Source organism: Micromonas pusilla (assembly GCF_000151265.4).
Source record: "Micromonas pusilla CCMP1545 genomic scaffold MICPUCscaffold_17, whole genome shotgun sequence".
Classification (NCBI taxonomy): Eukaryota; Viridiplantae; Chlorophyta; class Mamiellophyceae; order Mamiellales; family Mamiellaceae; genus Micromonas; species Micromonas pusilla.
Genome location: NW_003315898.1, coordinates 16,166 through 43,886, shown reverse-complemented (window position 1 = coordinate 43,886; position 27,721 = coordinate 16,166). Strand labels below are relative to the sequence as shown.

The 27,721-nt window shown below is 69.3% G+C and overlaps 13 protein-coding genes across 13 annotated transcripts; 8 read left to right on the top strand and 5 right to left on the bottom strand.

Moving 5' to 3' along the window:
- Positions 1-1,117: 1,117 nt before the first annotated feature.
- Positions 1,118-2,341, bottom strand: MICPUCDRAFT_43381 (uncharacterized protein; the record flags this gene model as incomplete). Its single annotated transcript, XM_003064259.1, has 1 exon — positions 1,118-2,341. One exon carries the CDS (start codon positions 2,339-2,341, stop codon positions 1,118-1,120), a length of 1,224 nt encoding a protein of 407 aa, XP_003064305.1.
- On the top strand, positions 2,331-3,450 carry MICPUCDRAFT_54174 (uncharacterized protein; the record flags this gene model as incomplete). The annotated part of the gene is made up of 2 exons (XM_003064428.1): positions 2,331-2,857; positions 3,000-3,450. The coding sequence occupies 2 exons, from the start codon at positions 2,331-2,333 to the stop codon at positions 3,448-3,450; spliced, it is 978 nt and encodes a 325-aa protein (XP_003064474.1).
- A 172-nt stretch (positions 3,451-3,622) lies between these two features.
- On the top strand, positions 3,623-6,033 carry MICPUCDRAFT_54173 (uncharacterized protein; the record flags this gene model as incomplete). The annotated part of the gene is made up of 3 exons (XM_003064427.1): positions 3,623-5,468; positions 5,655-5,794; positions 5,945-6,033. One exon carries the CDS (start codon positions 3,623-3,625, stop codon positions 5,105-5,107), a length of 1,485 nt encoding a protein of 494 aa, XP_003064473.1. The 3' UTR covers positions 5,108-5,468; positions 5,655-5,794; positions 5,945-6,033.
- A 659-nt stretch (positions 6,034-6,692) lies between these two features.
- MICPUCDRAFT_23559 (uncharacterized protein) lies at positions 6,693-8,942 on the top strand (the record flags this gene model as incomplete). Its single annotated transcript, XM_003064426.1, has 5 exons — positions 6,693-7,064; positions 7,249-7,670; positions 7,844-8,036; positions 8,259-8,450; positions 8,529-8,942. 5 exons carry the CDS (start codon positions 6,693-6,695, stop codon positions 8,940-8,942), a joined length of 1,593 nt encoding a protein of 530 aa, XP_003064472.1.
- A 247-nt stretch (positions 8,943-9,189) lies between these two features.
- Positions 9,190-10,722, top strand: MICPUCDRAFT_54170 (uncharacterized protein; the record flags this gene model as incomplete). Its single annotated transcript, XM_003064425.1, has 1 exon — positions 9,190-10,722. The coding sequence occupies one exon, from the start codon at positions 9,190-9,192 to the stop codon at positions 10,720-10,722; it is 1,533 nt and encodes a 510-aa protein (XP_003064471.1).
- A 351-nt stretch (positions 10,723-11,073) lies between these two features.
- MICPUCDRAFT_43378 (uncharacterized protein) lies at positions 11,074-15,973 on the top strand (the record flags this gene model as incomplete). The annotated part of the gene is made up of 3 exons (XM_003064424.1): positions 11,074-12,289; positions 12,639-13,773; positions 13,951-15,973. The coding sequence occupies 3 exons, from the start codon at positions 11,074-11,076 to the stop codon at positions 15,971-15,973; spliced, it is 4,374 nt and encodes a 1,457-aa protein (XP_003064470.1).
- A 19-nt stretch (positions 15,974-15,992) lies between these two features.
- Positions 15,993-17,258, bottom strand: MICPUCDRAFT_66448 (uncharacterized protein; the record flags this gene model as incomplete). The annotated part of the gene is made up of 3 exons (XM_003064258.1): positions 15,993-16,225; positions 16,424-16,869; positions 17,060-17,258. 3 exons carry the CDS (start codon positions 17,256-17,258, stop codon positions 16,082-16,084), a joined length of 789 nt encoding a protein of 262 aa, XP_003064304.1. The 3' UTR covers positions 15,993-16,081.
- A 1,883-nt stretch (positions 17,259-19,141) lies between these two features.
- MICPUCDRAFT_23630 (uncharacterized protein) lies at positions 19,142-20,170 on the top strand (the record flags this gene model as incomplete). Its single annotated transcript, XM_003064423.1, has 3 exons — positions 19,142-19,363; positions 19,496-19,852; positions 19,919-20,170. Coding segments are annotated over 3 exons (831 nt in total), but the record flags the coding sequence as incomplete, so codon positions are not given.
- A 1,276-nt stretch (positions 20,171-21,446) lies between these two features.
- MICPUCDRAFT_54166 (uncharacterized protein) lies at positions 21,447-21,725 on the top strand (the record flags this gene model as incomplete). Its single annotated transcript, XM_003064422.1, has 1 exon — positions 21,447-21,725. The coding sequence occupies one exon, from the start codon at positions 21,447-21,449 to the stop codon at positions 21,723-21,725; it is 279 nt and encodes a 92-aa protein (XP_003064468.1).
- Positions 21,726-21,862: 137 nt separating this feature from the next.
- On the bottom strand, positions 21,863-23,327 carry MICPUCDRAFT_43376 (uncharacterized protein; the record flags this gene model as incomplete). The annotated part of the gene is made up of 3 exons (XM_003064257.1): positions 21,863-22,039; positions 22,182-23,065; positions 23,270-23,327. The coding sequence occupies 3 exons, from the start codon at positions 23,325-23,327 to the stop codon at positions 21,863-21,865; spliced, it is 1,119 nt and encodes a 372-aa protein (XP_003064303.1).
- A 1,092-nt stretch (positions 23,328-24,419) lies between these two features.
- On the top strand, positions 24,420-25,286 carry MICPUCDRAFT_43375 (uncharacterized protein; the record flags this gene model as incomplete). Its single annotated transcript, XM_003064421.1, has 1 exon — positions 24,420-25,286. One exon carries the CDS (start codon positions 24,420-24,422, stop codon positions 25,284-25,286), a length of 867 nt encoding a protein of 288 aa, XP_003064467.1.
- Positions 25,287-25,475: 189 nt separating this feature from the next.
- MICPUCDRAFT_7758 (uncharacterized protein) lies at positions 25,476-26,006 on the bottom strand (the record flags this gene model as incomplete). Its single annotated transcript, XM_003064256.1, has 1 exon — positions 25,476-26,006. A coding segment is annotated over one exon (531 nt), but the record flags the coding sequence as incomplete, so codon positions are not given.
- A 1,062-nt stretch (positions 26,007-27,068) lies between these two features.
- Positions 27,069-27,374, bottom strand: MICPUCDRAFT_23416 (uncharacterized protein; the record flags this gene model as incomplete). The annotated part of the gene is made up of 1 exon (XM_003064255.1): positions 27,069-27,374. A coding segment is annotated over one exon (306 nt), but the record flags the coding sequence as incomplete, so codon positions are not given.
- Positions 27,375-27,721: the final 347 nt, after the last annotated feature.

Genomic DNA, 27,721 nt, shown 5'->3' with positions numbered 1-27,721 from the left:
AAGGATCGGCGTTCACAACGCCGACGCGGTCGTATGGGGACCAGTGTATAGAACGCACCCTCGCCGGTGCCGTCGACGCGCCAGCAGCCCGGGAACGGGCCTGGGGTCAGCTCGAGCCTCTCGCCATCGCGCGCGAGGCCGTCGGCGTCGCGGTGGAGGAGGCACAGCGCGCGGACGCCGTGCGGGCGCAGCGCGTCTTCTACCGCGCGCGCGGTCGCGAGGAGGTCGTCGGCGTCGTGCCCGAGGACGAGCGCGCACGGCGGTTGGTGGCGCGACGACGACGACGACGACGACGACGACGACGACGACGAACACGATGGGGATCGGAACGACCGCGATGACGACGACGACGACGACGACGACGACGCGCGGCGACGACGCGCGTTCCGAATCCGGCGCGGCCGCGGGAGTGCGTCCGCGCGCCACGCCGTTCGCGCCGCCGCGGCCGCGGACATCGCCCTCGTCGAACCCGCGCGCCTCGGACTGGCAGGGAGGACCAAATCCCTAAAACCTCCTTCAGTTCTCACTCAGCTGCTCGGAGTTGACGACTTCGACATCGAGGCGCGCGAAGAAACCTAAACATCCCCTCCGGGGGGGGCAGCCGCGGCGCGCCGTTAACCGCATCGTTCGCTATCGTAACGATATGTTCTACTATCGAATCCTACTCTTCTCGCTCGTGACTAGAGGCGACAATGCGCGGTCCCGCGGCGCGCCTCTCATCAGCGCGGCCGTCCCGTCGTCGAAGCCGCCGCCTTCGCCGCCGCCTTCGCCGAGCGTCCTCCCCGCCGGCGCGTAGGCACCGCGACCGATCCTCCTCCGCGCGCGCGTCGGCGTCGGCGTCGGCGTCCCGTTCTCGTCGACGTCCGCGCCGACGTGCTCCGTGTACAGCGCCTGCTTCCGGACGATGTCGTCGATCAACGCGCGTCGCTTCGCCCACCGCGCGTCGCAGTCGTTTCGCGCCCTCGCGTCGTCGCCGAGCCTCAGGGTCGTTCCATACAAGCGAATGTCGGGGTGGAGTTGAAAGGCGTCAGTTGGAGTTGAAAGGCGTCGAGGGCGGGGATTGAAAGCGCGGGGTGGGCGGAGAGATGTGCCGGCAAAAGTCCTTAAGGATCGGCGTTCACCACGCCGACGCGGTCGTATGGGAACCAGTGTATAGAACTCGCCTCAACGTCTCTGTCGCGACGCGCAACGCCGCGATCGCGTCGTCGTTCGTCAGCATCATCCGCGTCAACCGCCGCTCGCTCGCCGCCCAGTCGTCTTTCGCTTTCAAAAGCACCCTCTCCTGCGCGCTGAACGCGCGATCGCCGCGGTCGAGGAGCTCCCTCAACCCCGCGACGCGTTCAAACGGGTTCGATTTTTTCTTCTCGTAGCGTCTTCGCTCGAGCCATCCTCTGACCGCGGACTGGAGCTTCACCGCGGCGACGTACGTCACGCGCGACCCGTCCGCGGCGTTAAGCTCGAGCTCGCGACCTTTCAGCTCGCTCGCGAAGCGCTCGAGCGACTTCTTTCGCGCGACGCGCTCGAGCTGTCGACGCTTGTCCTCGACGCGCGCGGCGGCGCGCGCCTCGACGCGCGCTCGCATTCCCTCCCTCGCCGCCTCGGCGGTCGCGAGCAGCGCGGCGGTCGCGTCCTCGTCGCGAAGCCGCGCCTTCTTCGCGTCTTTCCACGCGCGCCACGCCCTCGTCGTGTGCGAGTGCGCCTCGAAGTCCATGACGACGCGCGCGTCGTCGTCCGAGTCGTCGTCTCGTTCGCGTTCGCGTTCGTCGTCGTCGTCGCCCGCCGCTCTCTTCGCGCGTTTCGCCTCCTCGCGACGCTTCCTCCATCCCCCGCCCGGCGGGCGCGCGTCCATGTGGAACCCCCACACCTCGTCCTGCCGCTCGCGTCTCGCCGCGGAGAGGTTCCTCAAACGCGCGGCGTTCACGCCGCGCGCGTCGATTCGCTTCTCGCTTCTCGCGCGTCGCTCGCGCGCCTTCGCGCCCATCTCGGTCGCTACGCGCGACCGCGCGAGCGCGTCCTCGGTCGCGTAGACCCAGTGCTTCCACGCGACGATCGCGCAGTCGTGCCGCACGAGATCCCCGCAGAGCCTCGGCACGAGCTCGCGGAGGGAGACGTACGCGATCCAGCGCGTCCACATCGCGCGGAGAGCGGCGTCGCGACGCGAGACGTCGCGGACGCCCCCGAGTAGGAGCGCGTTCGACATCGCGCGGACGTCTGCGGACGCGCGCGCGAGAGCTCTCGTCGCGAGGCTCTCGTGCCGCGCGTCGTCCCAGCGCCGGAAGTAATGCTCGGCGAACGCGCGCGTCGCCTCGACCTCGTCGCGGCGCGCGCGCATGGCGTCCATGCCGCGCGTCCGCTCTGGAGGGGGACGCGCGATGAAAATTGTTACGACGTTGCGTTGGTCACAATATGTGCAGTCCCGCATAAACCTGTCGGAGAGCATAAAACCTGTCGGAGAGAAGATTTGGTCCCTCTGTTCTGTCTGTTTGCTTTTCCCATCCTTTCACGTGCGTGTCGAGGGACGTCCGCGATTCCGCGGCGGGGCAGTGTTTGCAGCGCGCGCGGACCCCGCACGCGTCTGGCTCCGCGACGGAACCCTTCGAGGGACCTTCACGCAGCGCGCGCGCATCGATGACGACGGCGCGTCCGTGACGACGAAGGCGCGAGACGGAGCGCGAAGTCAACATCAATCAGGGTTAACACTTCCTCCGACGATTAATTTAAGGGCCGAGATGCCTCGACGCGACGCGGACGCGGAGCCCGCGTCCGCGGACGCCGACGACGTCGACGGCGCGATGGAAGACCACACGACGGAGCCGACGGACGAGCGCGAGATCCTGAGCTGGTTCCTGTACGACTGGTGCGTCCCCGACGCGCGCAGCCCTCGCCGCGTCCTTTCGCGCATAAATCAAATCAGCAGCGCGCGCCCGCCGCACAGAATCTGACGCCCTCCCTCCGCTCCGATCCCTCGCGCGACTGGACGGATGCCCTCTTCCCCGCAGCGGCTCGAGCCCGATAGGCGTCACGGCGATCTCGTTCTGGTCGCTCCTGATCACGCTCCTCGCGAAAGAGCAGGCCGCGGGGAACGCGGAAGGGATCGCGTGGAGGAAAGTCCACGCCGCGGGCGACGTCTGCGAGGGCGTCTGCTACGGGACCGCCGGGTGCCTTCGATACGATCGCGACCTGTACCCGTCCATGGAGTTCGAGCGCCCGGACGGCATGGACAGCGCGTGCGAGTGGTTCCCCGTGAACGGCGACGTCGGCCCGAACGACGTCGACTACGGCACCGTGGTCGTCTTCTGCAACGTCAGCGCGCAGCTCGCGTGCGGCTTGATCCTCGTCTTCTTCGGCACGCTCGGCGACTTCGGCTCGTTTCGGTACAAAGGCTTAGGCGCGTTCGAGTCACACTGGTCCCCGTACGACCGCGTCGGCGTGGCGAACGCCGATCCTTAAGGACTTTCTCTCCCGGCGTTCGTCACTCTCCGTCCACCCCTAGACGGTTTCAATCCAGAAGACGCGCCTCGACGCCTTTCAACTCCACCCTGACGCCTTTGAACTTCACCCCTGAAACAACAACTTCTTCCCTCACGCAGTCCTCGGGTGGGCGCTCTTCTCCGTGCCCGCGATGGCGTCCGTCTCCTTCCACGCCGCGTCCGACGTCTCGACGATGTACCCCGCGGACGCCGTCTTCTACGTCGTCACGATCGTCGCGTTGCTCACCGCGCAGCAGATGTTCGACGCGTACCTGCCGTTGCTGTCGATGGCGCACTGGCGGTCGCTCGCGGTGGGGAGAGGCGAGGAGGATCCGGGTGGGGGGAAGTATCCGCTCACCGCGTGTTTCATGAAGAAGGAAGACGCGAAGAACAAAATCGCGAAGAAGAAGCGCGGCGGCGGCGGCGGGCGCGACGGCGACGACGACGGCGCGAACGGCGGGTCGAAGTACGAGGTCGGAGAAAGTGAAAGTGTCGGAAAATATCCGACACTTCAACTCGCGGGGTCTTCCTCCGACGACGCCGAGCAAAAGGGCGGCGAGGGGTCGTCGCGCGCGATCTTCTTCGACTCGAATTCGATCGACGCGAAGGTGGAGGCGACGCGGCAGTCCGTCGCGTCGGAGCTCGCGTTCGTCACCATCTCGCTCGGGTTCGTGTCGCTGCTCTTCGTGATCGTCGTCCAGGCCGCGTGCGTGATCGCCGTGAGCGATCAGACGTGGGCGCTGCGCGCGTGCGTAGTGTTCGCCGGCGCGTGGGCCTTCGCGTTGTCTTTTCTCGGCGCGCGGTCGCTGCGCCCGCGGCCGGCGGCGCCGTTTGTGATTTCCCCCGGGACGTCGAAAGCGCACGCGTTTTCGACGTTAGGGTTCCGACGGACGCGGCTCAGCGTGCAGATGATCGTGGAGCATCACCCGCAGCTCGTGCGGCTCCTATTGGGACACACGCTGAGCGTCATCACGAACGCGACGGTTATCGCCAATTACGTCGTCTTCGTGCAGAGGGAGTTGAACGCCACGGCGACGGACGTGATCATCGTGCTCTTCGTCGTCACGGTCACGTCGATCGTGTCCACGACGACCGCGGTGCCGATCGTGCGGAAGCTGCGGCCGAGCCCGATGAAGTGGACGTTGTTCGGGTTGAAAGCGCTCACGCCGATCTGGCCGCTGTGGCTGTTCATCGGCATGAAGAGCCGGTGGGAAATTTTCGCGCTGCCCGCCGTAGCGGGTCTCGTCAATCCGTGCATCTTACCGATGCTCCGCGGGATATTCCAGCAGTGCATCCCGCACGGGTACGAGGCGGCGTTCTTCTCCCTCGTCGGCGTGTGCACGGTGGGGTTCGCGTGGGTCGGGAGCGTCGTCTTCGCCGGCGTGTGGTCCGCGACGGGGAGTCCGCGATGGGGCATGCTCGCCGTCACGAGCTTCGTCGCGGTCGGGTTGGTGTTCGTGGCCGCGTTCGATTTCGACGCCGCGCAGGAGAGGAGGAGGGAGATCGAGGACGAGTGCGACGCGTTCGCGGGGGGGGCGTTCGACTCGCTCAGGAGCGAAGCGTCGAAGCGGGGGAGGAGGAGGAGGAACGGAGGGGGGTCGACCTCGCGCGCGAGGCTTTGGCACCCTAACCTGTGATTAATAACGTATTGCGTCATCGCGTCACTCACGACGACGCATCGCCGCTCGCGTCCTCCGTCGGCGCGGCGGGGGGGTCTATCGACGCCGCGGGTTCCTCCTCGAGCGGCGCCGCGGTCTCCTCGTCTCCGGCGGTCGCGTCGACGTCGTCGGCGGTCGCGTCGACGGCTCCGGCGGTCGCGTCGACGTCGTCGTCGTCGGCGGCCTCCGCAACCGCTTTGAAGCCGTCCTCCTCCTCGATGTTCAGATCGTTCAACCCGAACAACGCCCCGCGTCTCGGCGCGTTCTTCATCGACCGCGGGTCGAACGGGTCGGTCAGATCCTGCGGCAACCGCGGCAGCTTCGCGCACTCGTATCCGAACTCCGGGCCGTTCCATACGAGCGAACGTCGGGGTGGAGTTGAAAGGCGTCAGTTGGAGTTGAAAGGCGTCGCGGGCGGGGATTGAAAGCGAGGGACCCTGGGCGGAGAGATACGCCGGCAAAGTCCTTAAGGATCGGCGTTCACCACGCCGACGCGGTCGTATGGGAACCAGTGTATAGAACGCACCTCAGGGTCGCGCGGGTCGCACGGCTCGGGAACCACCTCCGCGCCCAAGATGCGGTTGATTCGGTAGTCCCTCCTGTAGAAGTCGTCGAGCCGCTGCTTATCGTACGTCGCCTTGTTCTCCGCCGTGCGCTCGCGGAGTCCTGCGCGCGCGAGCGGGCACGGAGCGAGGAGGAGGAGGAGGAGGAGGAGGACGTGAGTCGATGGATGAGTTTTGGCGCGAGCGGACGGCACGGACGCGCGCGCGGGCCATCGAACGCGTCGCGCGACGGCGGCGGGCGGCGGGGACGCACTCTGCACGAGCGGCGACGCGTCCGGGTCCACGCCGGAGTACGTCGGTCCCGCGGCGTGCGCCGCGGGAGACGTCGCGAGAAGGACGCACGCGGCCGCGACGGACGACGCGAGCGTCGTCGTCGTCGTCGTCGTCGTCGTCGTCGTCGTCGTCGTCGTCGTCGCGCTCGCGACGCGCGTCGCGTCCGCCGCGGCCGCCGCGCGTCCTCGCGACGAGCAGCTCGCGCTCGAGGACGGCGCGACGCGCCGCGGGCTGATGACGCGCGCCGCGCGACCGGGAACGACGCTCGTCGTCGTCGCTGACGTCGCCGCCATCGTCGCCGCGCGAGCGCTGTGATGACGACGGCAGGCGCGCGACTGACGCGCGCTGAGGCGTTTCCGTACGATAAAATACGATACGCGGGCGCGCGCACAGGCAAACAGTCAGACGCGCCGAGCTGGAAAGGAGAGAGGGGTGCCACCGAGATCGCGGCCAACTCGAACGCTGATTGGCTCTCGCCACTGCAGATACGAAGTTTTTCTCCACGTCGACGCGTCACCGCGGCGGCGAGCGCGACACATCGCGACGCGCGCGTCGAGCGCGGACCCGCGAAACTCGCATCGTTCGCTTCCGTTCGCGCTTCACAAACCGCGATCCACGCGCACGGCGTCGAGGGCTTCGGCGAGGAGGCGCGCGCGCGAGGCATCGTGCAAGTCTAGCTCGCAGAGGCGGGACAGGAAGAAGACGTCGTCGACGACATCATCTTCACCATGACGTCAGCGCACGCGTCCACGGCCGCGCGCGCGGCGCCGCGCGTCGCGCTCCCGCGCGCGTCCTCGTCCGGGCCCCGCGCGTCGTCGCGGATCACGTCGTCGGGCGCGACGCGCGGCGGCGCTCTGCCCGCCAGAAACGCGGGGACGACGAAGCGCGCGGTGGGCCCATCCAGGACTCGCGCGGCGCGCGCGTCCGCGTCCGCCGCCGGATCGGACGACGACGACGTCCACAGCGTCGTCGTCATCGGCAGCGGCCCCGCGGGGTACACCGCGGCCATCTACGCCGGCAGAGCGGACCTCTCCCCGATCGTCTTCGAGGGCTTCCAAGCCGGCGGCGTCCCGGGCGGCCAGCTCATGACGACGACTGAGGTGCGTTCTATACACTGGTTCCCATACGACCGCGTCGGCGTGGTGAACGCCGATCCTTAAGGACTTTTGCCGGCACATCTCTCCGCCCACCCCGCGCTTTCAACGCCCGCCCGCGGCGCCTTTCAACTCCACCTGACGCCTTTCAACTCCACCCCGACAATCGTTTGTATGGAACGACCCTGAGGTGGAAAACTTCCCGGGGTTTCCGGAGGGCGTCACGGGGCCGGACCTCATGGACAAGATGCGCAAGCAAGCCGAGCGGTGGGGCGCGACGCTGCACACGGAGGACGTCGAGCGCGTGGACTTTTCGGTCAGGCCGTTCGTGATCGAGTCCAGCGAGCGCGTCGTGAAGGCGCACAGCGTGATCTTGGCCACGGGCGCGACGGCCAAGCGGCTCAAGATCCCGAGCGAGGAGACGTTCTGGAGCCGAGGCATCTCCGCGTGCGCCATCTGCGACGGCCCGTCGCCGATCTTCAAGGGCGAGGAGCTGGCGGTCGTCGGCGGCGGCGACACCGCGACGGAGGAGGCGCTGTACCTGACGAAGTACGGCAAGCACGTGCATCTGCTCGTGCGCGGGGAGAAGATGAAGGCGCGTTCTATACACTGGTCCCCATACGACCGCGTTGGCGTGATGAACGCCGATCCTGAAGGACTTTTGCCGTCGTCTCTCTTCGCCCACCCGTCGCTTTCAATCCCCGACCTCGACGCCTTTGAACTCCAACTGACGCCTTTCAACTCCACCCCGACATTCGCTCGTATGGAACGACCCTGAAGGCGAGCAAGGAGATGCGTAACCGCGTGGTCGCGAACAAGCAGATCACCACGCACTACAACACGGAGTGTTACGACGCGTTCGGCAACGCGAAGGGATTCTTGAGTGGGTTGAACCTGCGCGACACGAAGACGGGGGAGACGAGCAAGCTCGCGGTGAAGGGGATGTTTTACGGCATCGGACACTCGCCCAACAGGCGCGTTCTATCTCACACTGGTCCCCGTACGACCGCGTTCACGTGGTGAACGCCGATCCTTAAGGACTTTGCCCGTCGTCTCTCTCCGCCCAGGGTCCCACGGTTTCAATCCCGACACACCTCGGCGCCTTTCAACTCCGCTTCTGACGCCTATGAACTCCACCCCGACGTCGCTTTGAACATCGGACACTCGCCCAACAGCGGGTTTTTTTCTCAATACGTCGAGTGCGACGACCTCGGCTACGTCGTGATTAAGGATGGCGGCGCGGGCACGTCCGTCCCCGGCGTGTTCAGCGCGGGCGACCTGCACGACACGGAGTGGATGCAGGCGATCACCGCCGCGGGGAGCGGGTGCATGGCTGCGATCAGCGCGGAGCGGTACCTGGGAACCGAGGGGTTGCTCGTCGAGAGAGACGCGGTTGACGCGGGCGCGGGCGCGGGCGCGGGCGTCGCCGCCAAGGTGGCGTCCGCCGCGGCCGCGCTCACGGAGAAGGAGAAGGAGACGAAGCTCAAGGCGGACAAGGAGAACGAGGGTGACGTCGAGGAGGAGAGCAAGGCGACGTTCGACGGCGACAAGGTGAAGCACAAGGGCCAGTTCGCGTTGCGCAAGCTGTACCACGAGAGCGACCGCGTGCTCATGGTGCTGTACAGCGGCCCGAACTGCGGCCCGTGCAAGCGCCTGAAGCCGATGCTGGATAAGGTGTTGGACGAGTACGGCGACGACGTGCACTTCGTCGAGATCGACATCGAGAAGGACTCCGAGATCGCGCAGGCCGCGGGCATCTCCGGGACGCCGTGCGTGCAGGTGTTCAAGAACAAGGAGCGGATAGAGGTGATGAACGGCGTGAAGATGAAGAGCGTTTACCGCGAGGTCATCGACAAGGCGGCGGGGAAGGTTCCCGCGCGGTAACGTGCCGCTGTACTGTAACGTTAACGTGCGCGGTGCGTGGGGGGAGATGGAACGTCGACCGACGCGGTGGGGCGGGCGACGACGCCGACGGGCGACGCGAGCGAGTCTTCGGGGCGAGGGACGAGACCCCTCGCTTATTCTTTTAAAAAAACAACAACGATTGATGATCCTTTTCGCTGAAGTCACTTCACTCGTCACCGCGCGCGATGGGCGCGCCGTCCTCGTGAGCGCGTCGTCGTCCTTCGCGATGACGGGTCCGCCGGGCGGCGCGGACGACCACTCCCCGCCGAGCGGCGGCGGCGGCGGGCGGGGCGCGAGCGCGCTCGCGGCGCTGATGCGCGCGCGCGCCGCGTCGGCGTCGTCCTCCTCGCCCGCGCCCACGACGACTCCGACGACGACGCGCGACGAGGCGTCGTCGCGCGAGAATGCGCGCGACGCGGCGATCGACGCCGCCGCGCGCGTCTTCCCCGAGCTCGTCGCCGAGCTCGCGGAGACGATCCGACGCGCGGTGACGACGAGCGGCGAGGACGACGTCGACGACGTCGAGAGCCGCGACGAGAGCGCGGCGTCGACGGACGACGACCTGGCGCATCCCGACGACGACCGTCGTCGACATCATCGTCGTCACGACGACGCGAGGAAGCGCGCGAACGACGACGCGACCATCACGCTGCCGCTGCCGCCGACGCCGGACGGCCGCGCCGCCCTTACCAACGCCGCCGCGCTTTCCTCGCTCGACCTCAGCGGCGACGACGGCGTCTCCGCGCGCGACGGGTCGTTATCGCTCTCGCGGCAGATCCCGCTCCCGCCGCGCCCGCAGTCGCATCAGCGCCGATCCGTCGAGAGCGCGCTGGGCGGCGGGCCGGAGAGCTGGCAGAGCGCGGGGTCCGTGATCGTGCACGCGACGCCGACGGGGAGCGCCGCGGGGAGGGCGAGGGCGAGGACGAGGATGAGGTGTAGCGGCGACGGCGAAGACGCGAGGAAACGCGCGGCGCGGACGGCGACGGCGGCGGCGGCGACGGCGGCGGTGGGCGCGCTGCTCGAGGAAGCGTCGGGGACGGAGACGACGCGAACGACGCGCGCGACGCTCGACGACGACGCGATGGACGCGCTGAGCGACGCGCTGGCGATCGCGATCGCGCGCGGCGCGCGACCGCTCGCGGACGCCGCGGCCGGCGCGCTCGGCACCGCCGCGTGCGCGCGTCGCTGGCGCGTCGCGTCGCGCACGCTCCGCGACGCGAAGCGCGCGATTTCGATTTCGATTTCAATCTCGATTTCAATCTCGACGTCGGCGTCGAGTGAGTCCGTCGCCGCCGCCGCGACGCGACCCCTGAACGTCGCCGCCGGCGCGGTCGTCGTCGCCGCGCTGGACGATCTCGTCGGCGTCGCGGCGTCGTTAGCGCCGTCGTCGTCGTCGTCGTCGTCGTCGTCGTCGCCGACGCCGCCGGACGACGCGTCAGGTGCGCTCTATACACTGGTCCCCATACGACCGCGTCGGCGTGGTGAACGCCGATCCTTAAGGACTTTTGCCGTCGTCTCTCTCCGCCCACACCTCGCTTTCAATCCCCGCCATCGACGCCTTTCAACTCCAACTGACGCCTTTCAACTCCACCCCGACATTCGCTTGTATAGAACGGCCCTCAGACGCGATGCGAGCGTTGGAGGCGCTGTCGTCGACGGCGAGGGGCGCTGCGGCCGTCGCGGCGCACGCGTCCGCGGCGGGGGCGCTCCTCTCGCTGCTCGCCCCACCCGCGGAACCTTCCGGGGTATCGCGCGTTAACGCGGACGACGTCGCCGCGGTCGCCGCGCGGACGTTACGAAACGCGGTGCGGTATCACGGAGCGCGAGGGGGCGCGAAAGACGTCGCGAGGGCTTCGTCTCCGTTCCGCGCGTGGCGCGTTCTCCTCACAATGGTCCCCATACGACCGCGTCGGCGTGGTGAACGCCGATCCTTAAGGACTTTTCCCGGCGATTCTCTCCGCCTATCCCTCGCTTTCAAACCCCGCCCTCGGCGCCTTTGAACTCCGCTTCTGACGCCTTTCAACTCCACCCCGACATTCGCTCGTATGGAACGACCCTCAGGGAAGAGACGATTTGGTCCGTCGACGCGATACGCGCGGCGCTCGCGGGAATGTGCCGCGCTGACGTGGAAGGCGGCGCTGACGTGGCACATGGTGACGTGGCGGGTGCAAGAGAGCGTGCCGTCGCGTCCTGCGCGAGGCTGCTGGGCGACATCGCGCGAGGCGCGGAGGACGACGAGACGAGGGAGGACATCGCGTCCGCGACGGAGGCGTTGAGGCGCGCGACGTCGCTGGTCGTCTCGTCAAACGCGAACCGCGGCGGCGACGGCGGCGGCGGCGCCGAAGTCGTCGCCGCCGCCTGTGGGGTCCTGACGGAGCTCGCGTGGACGCCGACGGCGACGCGCGCGATCCTCGCGGAGTTGAGAGGAGAGAAGAGCGGCGGCGGGGAGATTGGGCTCGTCCGCGCGGTCGCGAGAGCGGCGACGGCGGCGGCGGGAGACGAAAGCGGAAGCGAACGCGAAGCGCGCGACGGCGGCGACGCGACGATCGAGCCGCTCGGCGGGAGCGACCCGCGCGCGGCGGCGATGCGCGCGCTCTCGCGCTTCGCGTCGTGCTCAGACGCGGTCGCGGCCGCGATGTGCGCGCGGGCGTCCATCGCGGCCGCGGTCGTCCCCGCGATCGAACGCGCGGCGCGCGCGGTTTCGATTTCGGTTTCGCGCGCCGACGACGAAAACGCAGACGCGGACGACGCCGAGGCCGCCGCGGACGCGTGGGTCGCCGCGCACGCGACGTGCGTCCTCGCCGCGCTCGCGCGCGTGCACGACGACGACGACGAGCGCGCGGGCGCGCTCCCGAGAGCGCTCGCGCGCGTCGTCAAAGACGCCGTTCCGAGCCTTCTCGCGCTCGTGAAGTCCGCGGGCGGCGGCGACGACGACGACGACGACGACGACGACGACGACGACGACGACGCGAGCGAGAACGAGAACGCGAACGCGAACGCGAACGAGGGGGTGATATCACCCCTCCGCGGGCGGCGCGGCGGCGGCGGGCTCACGATCTCGACCCCGAAACACGCGGCGATGGTCGACGCCGCGCCGGCGCCGCGGACGACGACGACTTCGACGACGGCGGCGACGACCGCGGCGCCGGCGACGGCCCGGGCGAGGGCGGAGTGCGCGTCCGCCGCGGCGCGTCTCCTCGGCCGCGTCGTGTCGCGACACCGCGCGTCGTCGCTGCCGTCGGACGTGGCGCCCGCGGACGTCGCGCGCGCGCTCGTGCGCGCGTTGCTCGCGTCCGTCGGCGACGAACGCGAGGAGGCGCTTTTAGGTGCGTTCTATACACTGGTCCCCATACGACCGCGTTCGCGTGGTGAACGCCGTTCCTTAAGGACTTACCCCGGCGCATCTCTGCGGCCACCCCTCGCTTTCAATCCCCGTCCTCGACGCCTTTCAACGCCAACTGACGACTTTCAACTCCACCCCGACATTCGCTTGTATGGAACGACCCTTAGGAGGAGGGAGGCGCGGCGAAGAACGACGGCGGCGCGGCGCCGGCGCCGGCGCGAACACCGCCGAACGCGCGCGCCTCGCCGCCGCGTGCGCGGACGCGCTGCGATGGATGACGACCGCGGGCGCGGCGGAATCCGGAACCGCGGAATCCGGAACCACCTTGTTAGACGCCGTCGTCTCGACGCCGCGCGTCGTCGACGCGCTCGCGGGGGCGATGCGAGCCGCGGACGCGCCGTCCGACGCGCCGGATCGAGTGCTGAGTATCCTGTCGTTCGGATCTTATCATGGATACAACGCGGGGAACGCCGCCGGCGGCCCCGGGGGCGGCGCGGCGGCGCACCAGCACCACGCTCGCAGAGTCTCCTGGGAGAGTCTCTCAAATCACGGCGTGGGAGGAGGGAGTCCGCCCTGGTCGAGCGCGGGAGCCGCGCCGCCGCCGGCGTCTCGACCCGCCGTGGTCGCCGCCGCGAGCGCGCTCGGGACGCTCGCGACGCTCGCGAAAAAACGCCCGGTGATCGCGCGCGCGCTCGCGGCGCGAACCTCCACGTCCGCCGCGCTGTCGGGGTTCCTGGACGAGCGCGCGTACGCCCGCATGCGCGCGGCGTTGGCGTCGTCGTCGGGCGGATCCGCCGGGGGGCCGAGCGATCTCACCGTGGATCCGACGTGCGACGCGCGCGACGTCCTCGCGCGAGAAGACGTAGGCGAGTTTTACGACGGGCTCCTCCTCTTCGGCGGTGGCGGGGGGACGCGCTGGACGAACGCCGACGCCGCCGACCCCCTCCTCGGGCACGTCTCCCCCGCGCTGTCGCCGCTCGGCGCGCCGCGGTCGAACAAGCGCGTGACGTACGAAGAGGAAACTTTCTACGGCGACGACGACGACGACGGCGTCGGTTCAGCAGGTCCCGCGTCCGCGTCCGTCGTCGACGACGAACGCGTCGAACGCGTCGATAACGCCGCGTCGACGTCCGTTGAAACACCAACAGAGGCGGGGACGACTTTTATAGACGACACGTACAGCGAGCGATGCTGCCCGAACGCGGTCAGGGTGGTCGCGTGCGACGTCTTCGCCGCCGCGGCGACGGAGACGCACGCGCGCGTGACGAGCGACCCGCGAAGCCTCCGCGGGCTCGTGCGACTCACCAGAGGCGGGCCGCGGGTGTGCGTGAGCGAGAGAACGGCCGCGGCGCGAGCGTTATGGTCTGTGTGCTGCGCGTCCGCGGACGTCGGCGCCGGCGCGAGCGCGGTGGAGCGCACGGAAGGGAGCGTCCACGCGCTGGCGGCGCTGTTGACGTCGAGCTCAAGGTGCGTTCTATCTCACACTGGTTCCATTACGACCCCGTTCGCGAGGTGGACGCCGATCCTTAAGGACTTTGCCGGCGCATCTCTCCGCCCAGGGTCCCTCGCTGTCAATCCCCGCCCTCGGCGCCTTTCAACTCCCTCTGACGCCTTTCAACTCCACCCCGACGTTCGCTCGTATAGGCACGCGACGTTTGAAGGGCGGGCCGCGGCGGCGGGCGCGCTCGGGGCGTTGCTCTCGGGCGCGGTCGCGAGCGGGGACGTCGCGCGGGCGGGGAGGTGCGCGAACGCGGTGTGCACCGCGGAGGGTGTGTTGGTGGGAATGCGGGCGCTGCTCGAGGGCGCGTGCGACGCCGCCGTCGACGCCGCGGACGACGACGACGATTTCGACGATTTCGACGATTTCGACGACGATTTCGACGACGACGAGGAGTCCGCGCGCGATAAGTCCGTCGTGGACGTCATCGAAGGCGGCGTCGTCGCCGCGAGCGCGCTCGCGACGCTGACGCGCTTCCCCGCGGTCGCCGCGCGCGTCGTCTCGCACGTCGGGACGCTCCCGGCGCTCGTCCGCGCGTTGCGCGCGCCGTTCGAGAGGCGGGGGGGGGCCCGAGATAAATTATCGCGGCGAAAGTCGATCGGGGGGGACCCCGTCGCCGTCGCGACCGCGTCGCTCGCCGCGCACGCGGCGTCCGCGATCGGCAACATCGCGTCGCATCCCGCGGCGGCGAACTTCCTCGCGACGAGCGCTTCGCATGGAGGGGTAACGCACGCGCTTCTGACGTTACTGCGTCACGACGCGCCCGACGACGCGCGAGGGATGGCCCTTGCCGCGTGTCGTAACGTTTTACTAACGCGCGCGGGTCGACGCGCGGCGACGCGCGAAAACGGGTTCGTCCTCGCGCTGACGACGCGGTTGATGGACGGCGACGCGAGGGAGCGGATCGCGGCCGCGGCGGGCCTGGTCAACCTCACGAGCGACGCGTCGTGCTTGGACGACATCGCGCGACGCGGCGGCGGCGGCGGCGGCGGCGAGGCGAACGCGGACGCGGATGAATTCGCCGCGCTCGTCAACGTCCTCGCGTCGAGTCTAGGGCCCGCGACGTTCGACGACCCGCGGGCGGCGCGGTACGCGCTCGCGTGCGTCGCGAACGTGTGCAAGCACGCCGCCGGCGTCGCCGCGTTCGCCGCGCGCCAAGGCGGGACGTCGTCGCTCGCGGCGGCGGCGGCGGCGGCGGCGAACGGCGGCGACGCCGCCGCGGCTTCGTGCGCGCTCGACGCGACCGCGCGCGTCTTGCTTCACCACCGCGCTTCACGACGCGACGCGCGCGCGCGGCGTGAGGAGGTACACGACGCGCTGCACGCGTTGAAGGGCGTCGTCGTCGACGCGCTGGAGAACGCGGCGAAGGCGTCGACGCTCGGCGGCGCGGCGGCGGCGGCGGCGGCGGCGGCGCTCTGCGCCGCCGCGACCGCGTCCGACGGTTCCTCCTCCGACGGCGGTCGCAGTTTCCTCGACGCGTTCGCCGATGACCGCGCGCGCGTCGTCGACGCCCTCGGCGCGCTCGCGCACCCGAGCCGCGACGAGCCGTCGCCGCCGCGTCCACCGGCGGCGTCGTCGAAACAGAAGAGCGCGACCGCGGGCGAAGAAGCGACGCGCGCGTTATTCGAACTCTCCGCCGCCGCGAAGAGAGACGACGACGACGACGCGTGGCGGCTCGCCGTCGCCGCGAGCGACGCGGCGTTCGCCGCGCTGATCGGGAGGGTCCAGAGCGCCGTCGCGCGAGCCGAGCACGCGGCGCGGTGGCGCGCGTTCAACGCTTCGAGAGGCGGGATCGACGACGTAGAACGCGGAGGACCGACGGAAGACGACGACGTCGCCGCGGCGACCGCGGCGGCGGCGCTCAGGCGCCTCCTCGACGATCCTCTCGCGCTGTCGCCGCCGCAAGCGCTGGCGGTGCTCGGAAAAAACGCCGGGTTGTTGCGCGGCGCGTGCGCGCTGGAGAGGGGCGGCGGTACAGCTGGCGCCGACGCGGCGGTCGACGCGCGCGTCAGAGCGTTCGTCGCCGGGAGCGCGTCATCCGACGCGTCCGCGGCGAGCGTCGCGTCGGACGCGGGCGCGCTGCTGGACGCGCTGGCGTCGATATCGCCGCTGCACGCTCGAATCGTCTCGAGCGAACGCGCGAACGTCGCGAAGGCGCCTTCGCGATAGATATCATACGTGGTGTACTGTAGTAGACTACCTTCGAAAGTTCTACGAAGGTAATAACTTAACGATAAAAGTGTGTACTGTACGCGCGGCGACCCATCGACCGAAGACTCACGCGGGGCCGACGTCGTCGTCCTCGTCCTCGACGTCCAACCCCGCGCTCTTCTTCAACCCTCGGATGCTGCTCGTGATGCCGCCGTGCACCACGCCGATCATGTCGCTCACCGTGACGGCGCAGAGCAGCGCCGGTCGAATCTCAGGGCCGTTCCGTACGAAGCGACGTCGGGGTGGAGTTAAAAGGCGTCAGAAGCGGAATTGAAAGGCGTCGCGGTGTGTCGGGATTGAAAGCGAGGGACCCTGGGCGGAGAGATGCGCCGGGAAGAAAAGTCCTTAAGGAACGGCGTTCACCACGTGAACGCGGTCGTACGGGGACCAGTGTGAGATAGAACGCACCTCGTACGCGACGCCCATCCCCGGAATCGGATTGATCAAACCCGCGACGTAACACGCCAGCCGCGCGGGGTGTTTCTCCGGGTCCGGCATCGTCCCGAGGTGCGACTCCACGAGCTCGATATGGTTCGGCGTCCGCTCGCGATCCGTCTTCCTCACCAAATCTTTCCACTCCTCGACGAGCGCGGGCAACTCCGACGCCAGTCGTCTCGCGACGGCGTCGAACGCCGTCGCGTCCTTCCGCGCCGGCTCCTCCGGGTGAATCATTCGCGGATCCGCGCCCTCCACGGTCTGCTCTCCCGCGCCCTCGTCCTCGTCGATCCACACGACGCGCGCGCTCGGGGCGTTATCGTCCCGCTCCGCGTCCTCGAACGGCTGTCCGTGGACTTTGAATCGTCGCCCCGCGACGAGCTCGATCTTCGTGTCGCCGCCGTCCGCCGCCGCGCGCACTGATGAGGGTCGTTCCATACGAAGCGATGTCGGGGTGGAGTTGAAAGGCGTCAGTTGGCGTTGAAAGGCGTCGAGGTGTGTCGGGATTGAAAGCGAGGTGTGGGCGGAGAGAGACGCCGGGCAAAGTCCTTAAGGATCGGCGTTCACCGCGCCGACGCGGTCGTATGGGAACCAGCGTATAGAGCGCACCTGAAATCTCGCGGACGACGACCTCGACGCCGTTCGGGAGTATCTGCCCGTTCGACGGCGCTTGCCCGAGCATCCCGAACGTATCGCCCACCTTGACGTCCGCGCCGAGGAACGTCCCGCCGTTCAGCGATCGGCGCGGGTCGCCGTCCGCGGGGAAGACGAGCGGGAGGACCTGCCCTGGCACTGAGGGCCGTTCCATACGAGCGAACGTCGGGGTGGAGTTCAAAGGCGTCAGGTGGAGTTGAAAGGCGTCGATGGTGGGGATTGAAACCGAGGGATGAGCGGAGAGATGCGCCGGGAAAAGTCCTTAAGAAACGGCGTTCACCACGCGAACGGGGTCGTATGGGAACCAGTGTATAGAACGCACCTGACGCGTCGAGGACGAGGAGGCGGACGATGTCCATGGACGCCTCGCGCGTCGCGATCGCGTCCATGCGCTCTCGGAGGAGCTTCAGCGACGCGTCCGTGATTAATTTCGCGTCGGCGTCGGCGTCGTCGTCGTCGTCGTCGTCGGCGGGGGCGGTCTTCTCGTCGGACTCCCCATCGTCGCCGTCGTTCGACGACGACGACGACGACGACGACGACGCGTTCGCGCGCCATCGCACGACGCGCGCGCGGGTCGCGACGCGGTCGACGCAGCGCGCCGCGCGCGATGGACGTCGGCGCGCGGCGCAGAGCGACGCGGACGACGACAGCGACGCCATCGTCGCGGCGCGGCGGGGCGGCGCGAGAGCGCGCGCGGCGAAGTGACGACGCGACTCTAAGGGCGCGCTGAGGTGGCAACGCGACGGGGCGGGGGCGTGAACTGTCAGGTCGTCGGCGCGTGGCGCGCGCGCACCAGGCCGAATTCAAAAAAGTTCGGACGATCGATCGCGGCTCTCGCGTCTCGCGCGCACACGCCCGCGCGCGAGGCTCCGACGCCGCACGCGCCCACACGCCCTCCGCGGCATCACTCGCGCTCGCGGCGAGCGACCGCGCGCGCGCGAAGGACGCGCGCGAGCGCACGACGCGCCGCCCGCCCGCGGTCTAGTAGTCCCGGATCTGACCGAGCGCATCGTCCGAGAAGAAGAAGAAAAAAAAAAAACACCATGGACGACGACGACTACGGCTTCGACGACATGGACGCGCTCATCGACCAGGACGACGGCGGTGGCGACGTCGACGAAGAAGAGATGATGATGATGATGGACGACGAAGACGACGGCGGCGGCGGCGACGGCGTCGGCGCGACGCAGCGCGGCGTCGGGAGCGCGCAGATGGCTCCCGACGACGCCGCGCGTGCGCAAACGCAGACGCAAACGCAGGGGGGCGGGATCGCAGAGGACGACCTCGACTTCCTCGCGAACGCGGGAGCGACGCAGCGACCGGGCGGCGACGCGTCGACAGGTGTGAACGCCGCCGCGAACGACGCCGCGTTCCCGGACGACGACGACGACGCGGCGGCGATGGACGACGACGAGGAAGAAGAAGACCCGCAGTGCGAGACGTGGGAGCCGCACGAGCCCGCGCCTCTCCTCTCGAACGCGCGGCGCGACGCGCCGCGGACGACCGCGACCGCGATTGTCGACGGCATCCCGGTCGCGGTCACCGCCGCCGACGGCCGCCGCGCGTTCGTCCGCGCGGAGTACTCACAGAGCGGCGCGGGAGGAGGAGGAGGAGGAGGAGGAGGGACGGACGCCGCGGACGTGTCGTTCCGCGGCGCGGCGATGACGAATAAGGTGCGTTCTATACACTGGTCCCCATACGACCGCGTCGGCGTGGTGAACGCCGATCCTTAAGGACTTTTGCCGTCGTCTCTCCACGCCCACCCCCCGCTTTCAATCCCCGCCCGCGACGCCTTTCAACTCCAACTGACGCCTTTCAACTCCACCCCGACATTCGCTCGTATGGAACGACCCTCAGACGAGCCTGCTGTCCGAACCGATCGAAGACATGCTCGACCGCTTGGACGCGCGGCGGCGTGGGGAGGTCCTGCGCGAGAAGGAGCGGCTCGACGCGCGCGCGAATCTCAGCGCGGCGGAGCTTTTGAAGGAACAGCTCAAGGAGAACGCCGCGCTCAGCGCGAACGGGACGACGCCGAACATGTGGGAGGGCGACGCGCGTCGGCTCGGCACCTCCGAGGAGGATCGAATCGCGACCGCGAAGAAGAACATCGCGGCCATCGCGGCGTCGAAGCTCTGGGTCGACGCGCACGCCCCGAAGCTCTTCACGGAGTTGCTCTCCCCGGAGCAGACGAACCGCGAAGTTCTCCATTGGCTCAAGGCGTGGGACGGGATCGTGTTCAAACGCGCGCCGCCAAAGCCGGTGACGATCGACTGGAAGCCGAAGGGCGACGGCGGCGGAAGAGGCGGCGGCGGGAGAGGCGACGGCGGGAGAGGCGGTGGAAGAGGCGGCGGGAGAGACGGCGGCGGCGGCGGGTACCGGGGCGGCGCGGAGTACAAGAAGGAGTACAAGAAGAAGGACGCGGGCGCGTTTAACACGCACGTGCCGTTGGACGAGGAGGGGCGACCGGTGCACAAGATTTTACTCCTCAGCGGCGCGCCCGGGGTTGGAAAGACGACGCTCGCGCACGTCGCGGCGAAGCACGCGGGGTACCGGGTCGTGGAGATCAACGCCAGCGACGATCGAAACGCGGAGACGCTCAAGAGGCGAGTGACGGACGCGTGTCAGATGCGGTCGGTCGTCGGCGGCGGCGCGGGCGCGAACAAGCCGAACTGCGTCGTGATCGACGAGATCGACGGCGCGCTCGGCGGCGCGGAGGGTAAAGGCGCGATCCACGCGCTGCTGCAGATTGTCAACGGCGGTAAAAAAAGCGGCGGCGCCAAGTGGCGCAAGACGCCGGACGGGAAGTGGTACAAGAACGCGGACGAGGACGCGCGGGAGGAGGCGGGCAAACGCGACAAGTCTTCCTCCGGCTCCGGCGGCTCGAAGAAGAAGAAAGGCCCCGGGCCGCTGAACCGCCCGATCATCGCCATCTGCAACGACCTGTACGCTCCCGCGCTGCGTCCGCTGAGAGAGATCGCGAAGGTGTTCCGCGTCGGCGCGGCGAACAAGTCCGCCATCGCGTCGCGCCTCCGTCGCGTGTGCCTCGAGAAGGGCGTGCGCGCCGACGCGCGAGCGCTCACCGCGCTCGTCGATCGCAACGAAGGCGACGTCCGATCGTGCCTCAACGCGCTGCAACTTCTCAGCTCGCGCCCCGGTAGCAACTCCGACGTCACGCTCAAGGACATCACCGGCGGTGGCGCGAGCGGCGGGGAGAAGGACCTCACCGCGAACGCGCGAAACGCGTGGACGACGCTCTTGTCGGGCCACATCGTGAACCGGCGCACGCGGGGGAAATCGCGCGAGGCGCACAACGCGGATCTCTACGCGCAGTGCGTCTCGTTCGGGGACGACGATCTCCTCATGGGCGGGTTGTTCGAGAATTTGCACTCCGTGAAGAACACGGACGCGTCGCTCGCGAAGACGTGCGACGCGCTGACGGCGCTCGGCGATGCGGACGCGTACGCGCATCGCGGGTACTCGCGCGGCGCGTTTTATCTCAGGCCGTACGTCGCGTCGTGCGCGCTCGCGGTTCACGCGACCGTCTCCAACGGCGGCGCGGCCGGGACGTTTCTCGAGTGGCCGCAGGGCGGGAAGGTACGGAGGGAGGCGACGCGGAGGAGAGGGATCATGCGCGGGTGGGCGGCGTCGACGAGCCCGCGCGTCGGCGGCGGACTCGCCGTCGCGCCGGACGACGTCCTCGCCGACGTGATTCCGTACCTCCTCACGACGATCGCGCCGGAAGTGCGGCCGGTCGCGGTGAACTTCATGAAGCCCGCGGAGCGAGAGCTCGCGCAGGGTGCTGTGGAGACGATGGCGTCGTACGCGCTGACGTACGAGGAGCCGCCCGCGGGGACGGAGGCGGCGTCGTCGGCGTTCGCGTTTCGCGGCGCGACGTCGAATTACGTCCTCGATCCGCCGATTGAAACGCTGTGCGCTTTCGGCGGCGGCGTCCCCGGGGTCAACAACGAGCCGGGGAAGGACAAGTACGGCGGCGACAAGTACGGCGGCCGAAGAGCGAGCTTCGGCGGGTTCAACCCGCCCACTGACGCGCCCGCGGCCGCGGCGACGGAGCAGCGAGGCGCCGCCGCCGCCGCGGGCGCGCCGATCCGACGCGTCCTCCCCCCAAACATCCGCGAGGTGCGTTCTATACACTGGTCCCCATACGACCGCGTTGGCGTGGTGAACGCCGATCCTTAAGGACTTTTGCCGTCGTCTCTCTCCGCCCACCCCTCCCTTTCAATCCCCGCCCGCGATGCCTTTCAACTGCAACTGACGCCTTTCAACTCCACCCCGACGTTCACTCGTATGGAACGACCCTGAGATGCTCGCGCGCGAGGTCAAGATGGAGACGATACGACGCGCGGAGATGGCGTGCGGGGGCCCGTCGACGCCGCCGACGAAGGAGGAGAGGGAGGCGCGCGCGGCGAAGAAGACGGACGCCAACAAAGCCGTCGCGGCGAAGCGTCTCGCCGCCGCGATGGGCGGCGGGTTCAAGAAGAGCGGTCGCGACGTCGAGGAGAGGAAGCGCGCGAAGAGCGGCGGGAGCGGCGTGACGTACAAGTACAACGAGGGGTTCACGAACGCGGTGCGACGCGTCGTGTTCATGCGCGACTTGTTGTGATGACGACGACGCCGCGACGACGACGGCGAGGGACGCCGCGAGTAGGGAGGATCCCTTTTAACCCACCTACGCGTCTCGACTCTAAAAAGTTGCTATCGTATCTCGACGCGCGACTCCGCTCGTCGTCTCGTCTGTCGTCACTCTTGGTCCCACGCGACCTCGCCCCGCGCCTTGCGAATCACCCGCCGCGCGTCCTCCCTCTCGATCGCGTTCGGCGACCGCGCCGCCTTCGCGCTCTTCGACTTGGACCGCCACCCCCCCGCGGCTCTCTTCGCCGCCGCGGATCGAAGCGCCTCCGCCTCCGCCGCGTCGGCCTGGGTGGGTGAAGCGATCGGTCAGTCGACCGTCTTACCGGTCAAACGTTGAAAGGGAAGCGCGGGTGAAGAGTGACGACGGGAAAGTCCTTAAGGATCGGCGTTCACCACGCGAACGGGGTCGTATGGGAAGCAGTCTCACCACGTCGCGCATCGTCTCCGTCGCCTCCGTCGTTCGCTTCTCGAACCCCCAGTACTCCCTGCCGTACGACATCAGAAACTCGTCGCCGACGTGCAGCTCGCGCGTCGTCATCACGCGCAGGCGCGGCCACCCCCATCGATCGACGCTCTCGATGATTTGGCAGTTGGCCTCTTTAAACGCGTGCGCGCGGAGCGCGCCCCACCGCGACGCGTCCTTTCGCGTCGGGTCGACGGCGGGGTCGTTCACGCATCGCATCGGGTTCGCGCGTCGCGCGTCCGCGGCGCAAAACACCAGCGGCGTCGGCGCGGCGCCCGGCGAGGTTTGAATCTCCGTCTCCGTCGTGACCGCGTACGATCGGCGACGGTTCGCGACGTCGAACGACGCGTCGGCGCACGCGTCCTCGAACTCTTCCCGCGTCGACACCACCGCGGCGTACGGCGCGACGATCTCAAACGCGTCCCAGCGCCTCGTCGCGAACGCGCCGTGTTTTCGTCGCAGCGCGACGCGCGGGTCGTCGTGCGGGATCGTCCGCACTTCGAACCCGGACGCGTAGTCCGACGGGCCGGGGATCGAACCGGAACCGCCGGCGCCCGTGGCGTACAGCGTGTACTCGTGGTCGCGCTCCCTCTGCGCCGTCAACAGATTTTCCAACCGTCGCGGCCGCGCGGCGTCCGCGTTCGCCTCCGCCGCCGCTTCGTCTATCGCGTCCCCGTTCTCGTCCTCGCCGACCCACCCGCGCAACCCGTGCGCCGTCTTCGTGAACTCGGACGGGCCGTCCCAGTGATGATACAACCGCTCCTCGTCGACGCCCGCGGGGACGCGAACGCTGAGCGCTTCCAACGCGGCGTCTCGATCGTGCGACGGCGCGGGGCAGTGCACGGCGACTGCGATAGGGCGGCGCGCGCGTCGGGTCGGTCAGTCGCGCCGGTCGGGGTGGAGTTGAAAGGCGTCAGTTGAAGTTGAAAGGCGCCGAGGGCGGGGATTGAAAGCGATGTGTGGGCGGAGAGAGACGACGGCAAAAGTCCTTAAGGATCGGCGTTCACAACGCCGACGCGGTCGTATGGGGACCAGTATGAAGGAGAACGCACCCAACGTCTCGTCCTTCGCCGCCGACGTCGCGCGCGTCTGCCACCCGTCCATCCCCATGCGCTTCCACGCTTCCCTCGCCCTCGGCGACACGTGCGAGTGGTCGCGCGCGCCGTCCAGGTCGGCACTGCCGAAGTGCCGCAGCGCGCGCCACGCCGCGTTCGCCACCGGCGATAACGACTGCGCCGGCGGAGTTCAAAGGCGTCAGTTGAAGTTGAATGGCGTCGAGGGCGGGGATTGAAAGCGAGGGGTGGGCGAAGAGACACGCTGGGAAAAGTCCTTAAGGATCGGCGTTCACCACGCGAACGCGGTCGTATGGGAACCAGTGTGAAGGAGAACGCACCTGCGCCGGCGGCCACGAATGACGATCCTTCGCGTCGGCGAGCGGCAGCGTCGCACTTCGCGTCGTCTCCCTCGGCGCCGTCCTCGCGAGCGCGTCCTTCGTCTTGGCGCACAGCGCGACGTGCCGCAGGAGCGACGTCGCGAGCGCGCACAGCGACGCGTCCGAGCGGAGCGCGGGGTGGGACAGGACGTAGTGCACCCATCGCGCCGCGTCCGCGTCGTCCGCGGCGTCGGGGCCGCCGCGTGTCGACGCGAGATGTGTCAGCGACGTCAGTCGGTCGCGGAGCTCGAGCGCGTGCGCCGCGATCGCGGCGTCGTCGTCCTCGGAGTCGGACGCGTCGTCGCCGTCGGGCGCGACGTCCTCGGGCGCGACGTCGGGAAGCTCGTAGAGACGACGATGCCCTCCCGCGACGTCGCCGACGACGCGGTCGCTCGATCCGAGGAGGGCGGAATCGTCGGCGGAGTTGTTAAGAAACTCATGATGAGACGTCTTGGTCGAATCCTCCGCCTCCTCCTCCGCGTCGTCCCTCGGCGTCCCCTCCTCGTCCGCCCTCGGCCGCTTCTCCGGCGACGTCGTCGCCGCCGCGGGAGGAGCCGCCGCCGCCGCCGCCGGGCTCGGCTCCCGCGGCCGCTTCGACGCCTTGGAGCTCCGTCCTCCCATGGTCCCGCGGCGCGTCCGAGAATGCCGGCACCCGAAACGCGACGACGGCGGCAGTCTGGCGCGACTCCACTGTGAACGCTGCCGCGCTGCCACGTTATCCATCGTCGTCGTCATCACATCGGAGCGCGCGAAGCACGCGCGCTGTCGTCATGAGCGCGGCGTTCGCGATGACCCCCACCGCGCGCGCGACGCCGTCGCCGTCGCTGCGCGCGTCGTCCATCGCCGCTCGCCGCGCCGTCGTCGCACCCGCCGCCGCGCGTCGTCTCGCGCCGTCCTCCTCCTCGCGATCGTCGCGCGCGACGCGCGTCGTCGCGACCCGCGCGGAATACGGCGACGTCGAGCGCGCGAGGGGTCAGGATTACAACGCGAGCGCGAACGTCTTCGTGGACGCCTTCTTCCTGCGCGGGAAGCCCGCGGGCGACAACGCCATCACGCCGTCGGAGCTGTCGTACCTCCGCGGCGCGCAGCGTAAGGACCTGACGAGGCGATACAACCGACGCGGCGACGCCGCGATGTTCGTCATCCGCGACGACGACGGAAACGGCGACGTCGTCGGGTGCGTCGGCGCGGAGGTGCAGCGCTTCCAGGGGATCGTCCCGCTGAGCCGCGCGGACGCGGAGACGAAGGGCGAGGTGCTCGATCGGCCCGTGATCGCCAACTTGGCCGTCGCCGCGAGCGCGCGGCGGAGAGGCGTCGCGAAGCGTCTTATGCGCGCCGTCGAGGACGAGATCCGAGGGTGGGGGTACGACGAGGCCGTCTTGGTCGTGGAGTCGAGCAACGGCAAGGCGAAAGGGCTGTACGGGAAGCTCGGGTATAAGGTGGTCGGCGGCGAGGCCGCGACGCCGAACATCGTGATAAGCGAGGAGGGGAAGGTTGTGAACGGCGCGGTGCGAACGTCGTTCATGCGGAAAGATTTGACGAAGCCGGACGGCGGCGCGGGGGCGCCGCCGGCGGCGGTGGCGGTCGCGGTGGCGGTCGCGGTGGCGGTCGCCGCGAAGGTCGGCGGCGTGTTCTGATCGATCGCACGGTTTATTAATTAGTGTCGATGATATTATATTATTTATTCTCGCTCGTCGTCCGTCCCCGAGCCCCGCGCCCGCTACGTTATTTTGATTTTTTTGCTATTTTATGTTTTTTTCCCCAGCCTCCGTCGCTCACGCCGCCGTCGCGTCCCGCTGCTCGTTCGCGCGACGGTTGTGTTCGCGTTGGAAATCCTCCAAGCTCTGAAATTTCGTCTCCAGCAGCGTTTTGATCTCGTCCCGGATGCGCGGCTTCTCCGCGCCCTTCGCGCCGCCCTTCCAGTAATAATGGTACGCCCAAAACTTTTCGAGGCCGTAGAGAGAGCCGCTCTCGTAATCCCTCAGCGTGTACTCCTCGAAATCGCGATAAATCAGCGGCCGGAACCGCTTCTCTAACCCGTACGAGTAGAACCGAAACAGACACTGCAGCCCGTAGTGGTACGAGTACCGCGCGTCCTCCTCCGCGAGGCGGCAAAACTCCTTGTACATCCGCGTGTTGAACGTCCCTCGAAGGAAATACGACCAAAACCGAAACAGCGTGTTCATCTCCTCGCTGTTCCCCGGACCCAACCGCTTCCGCTCGTCCACGCACCGCTGGTGAAACGCGCGGTACTTCTGCTGCTTGAACCCGTCCGCCTCGAGCAGCGAGTGGCTCGGGTGCTGAAAGTTCGGGATGTCCCGCGGCGACCCGCCCCACGCGGAGCCGCCGGGAGAGCCGCCGCCGTGGCTCGTCCGCCGCGCGCGCCCCGTCCGAGGACTCGCGCCGTACGACCCGCTCCCGCCGCCGTACGACCCGCCCTCGCCCGTGCGCCAGTTCATCGCTCCGCCCCCGCTCATCGAGCCGCCGTAACCGTCCGGGGTGGTCCCGAGGACCCACCCGATGTCGTCGCCGCCGCCGTGGAACCCGCCATGTGATCCGCCGGAAGAGAACCCCCCGCCGATTCCGCCGCCGTCCTTGTACGAGTTGGGAAAGAAGTGCGGAGCCGCCGACGTCATCGACGACCCGCCAAACCCGCCCGAGCCGCCCGCGCGCCAGCTCCCCGCGCCCTGCGACCCACCCCCACGCGGGATGCTCCGCCCGCCGCCGCGGATCTCGTTCTGGTACGCGCGAAGCCCCTCGTTGATCGCCGCCGCCTCGCCGCCCTCGCGGTGGCGGCGCGCGCCCCCCGTCGCGCCCTTGCCGCGCTGGACGATCATGAGCCGCGCGACGTCCTCGTCGGTCATGACGTCGTCGCCGTAGTCCTCGTCGTCGTCCTCGTCGTCGTTCGCGCCGCCGCCGGTCGGCGAGACGGCTGCTGACTTGGAGGAGGCATGTCCGGGCGGCATGTCCTCGTCCATCTCGAACATCTCGAACTCGTCCTCGACGTTCAACCCGCCGCCGCCGCCGCCGCCGCCGCCGCCGCCGCCGCCGCCGCTCTCCGCGCCGGCGGCTGCCTTTCCCCCCGCGCCGCCGCTCCCTCCTCCCGGACCCGGAGGCACCGGCGGCTTCCCCCCCGGCGGTTTCGGCGGCGCGTTGCCGGGAGAGACGCGCACGGAGGGCGCGAAGTCCTCCGCGAGCGAATCCACCGCCGCGCCGGACGGTATGCTCGTCAGCCTCCCGGGGGCGAACCCGCCGCCGGCGCCGATTCCGCCGCCGATCCCGATCCCGATCCCCGCCGCGTTCGCGTTCGCGTTCGCCGCCGCTGCCCTGTCCGCCATCATCGCGCGCTCCGTCGCGCTGAGCGTCCACGACTGCCAGTCGTTCATCTTCCTCAGCTTCGTCGCGGAGGCGTCCCCGGAACCTGAACCCGTCACCTCCACCGCGGCGCTCCCGGAGATGGCTTCGAGCACAACCGACGGCTCCGGGGTCATCATGCGTATCCGGTTGAAGTTGGCGATGAACGGCATCGGGATGTACCCCTCGTCGTCCATGCGCTCGCGCAAGAAGACGTCCTTGCACAAGTTCTCGACGCTGAAGTAGTACTCCACCTGCGCGCGAACCGCGGCGAGGATACGCTCGCAGCCGACGGTCGAGCCGCCGCCGCCGCCGCCGCCGCCGCCGCGTCCGCCGCCGCCGAACCCGTGCACGCCCGGGGGGAAGAACATCGGCGTCGGCGCGGCGCCGTGCGGGGGCGCGCCGCGAGGGACGTAGTACCCGGCCGCGGCGGGGTTAAACCCGGCGAATCGCGCCGGCGGCGCCGCGGCGTACGCCGCGTGCGCGCCGCCGCGGCCGCCGCCCCCCGCGGGACCGCGCCCGCCGCGGCCGCCTCTCCCTTCGCCGTGAACCGGGTCCGCGAAGCCGGTTCGCCCGCCGCCGGGCTGTCGCCCGCCGCCTGCGAACGCGCCGCCGGCGCCATCGCGGCCGCCTCTGCCGCCGCGCCCGCCGCGACCGGCGCCCGCGCCCGCGCCGTCGCCGGCGCCGGCGCCGGCGCCCGCGCCGCCCCGACCCCCCC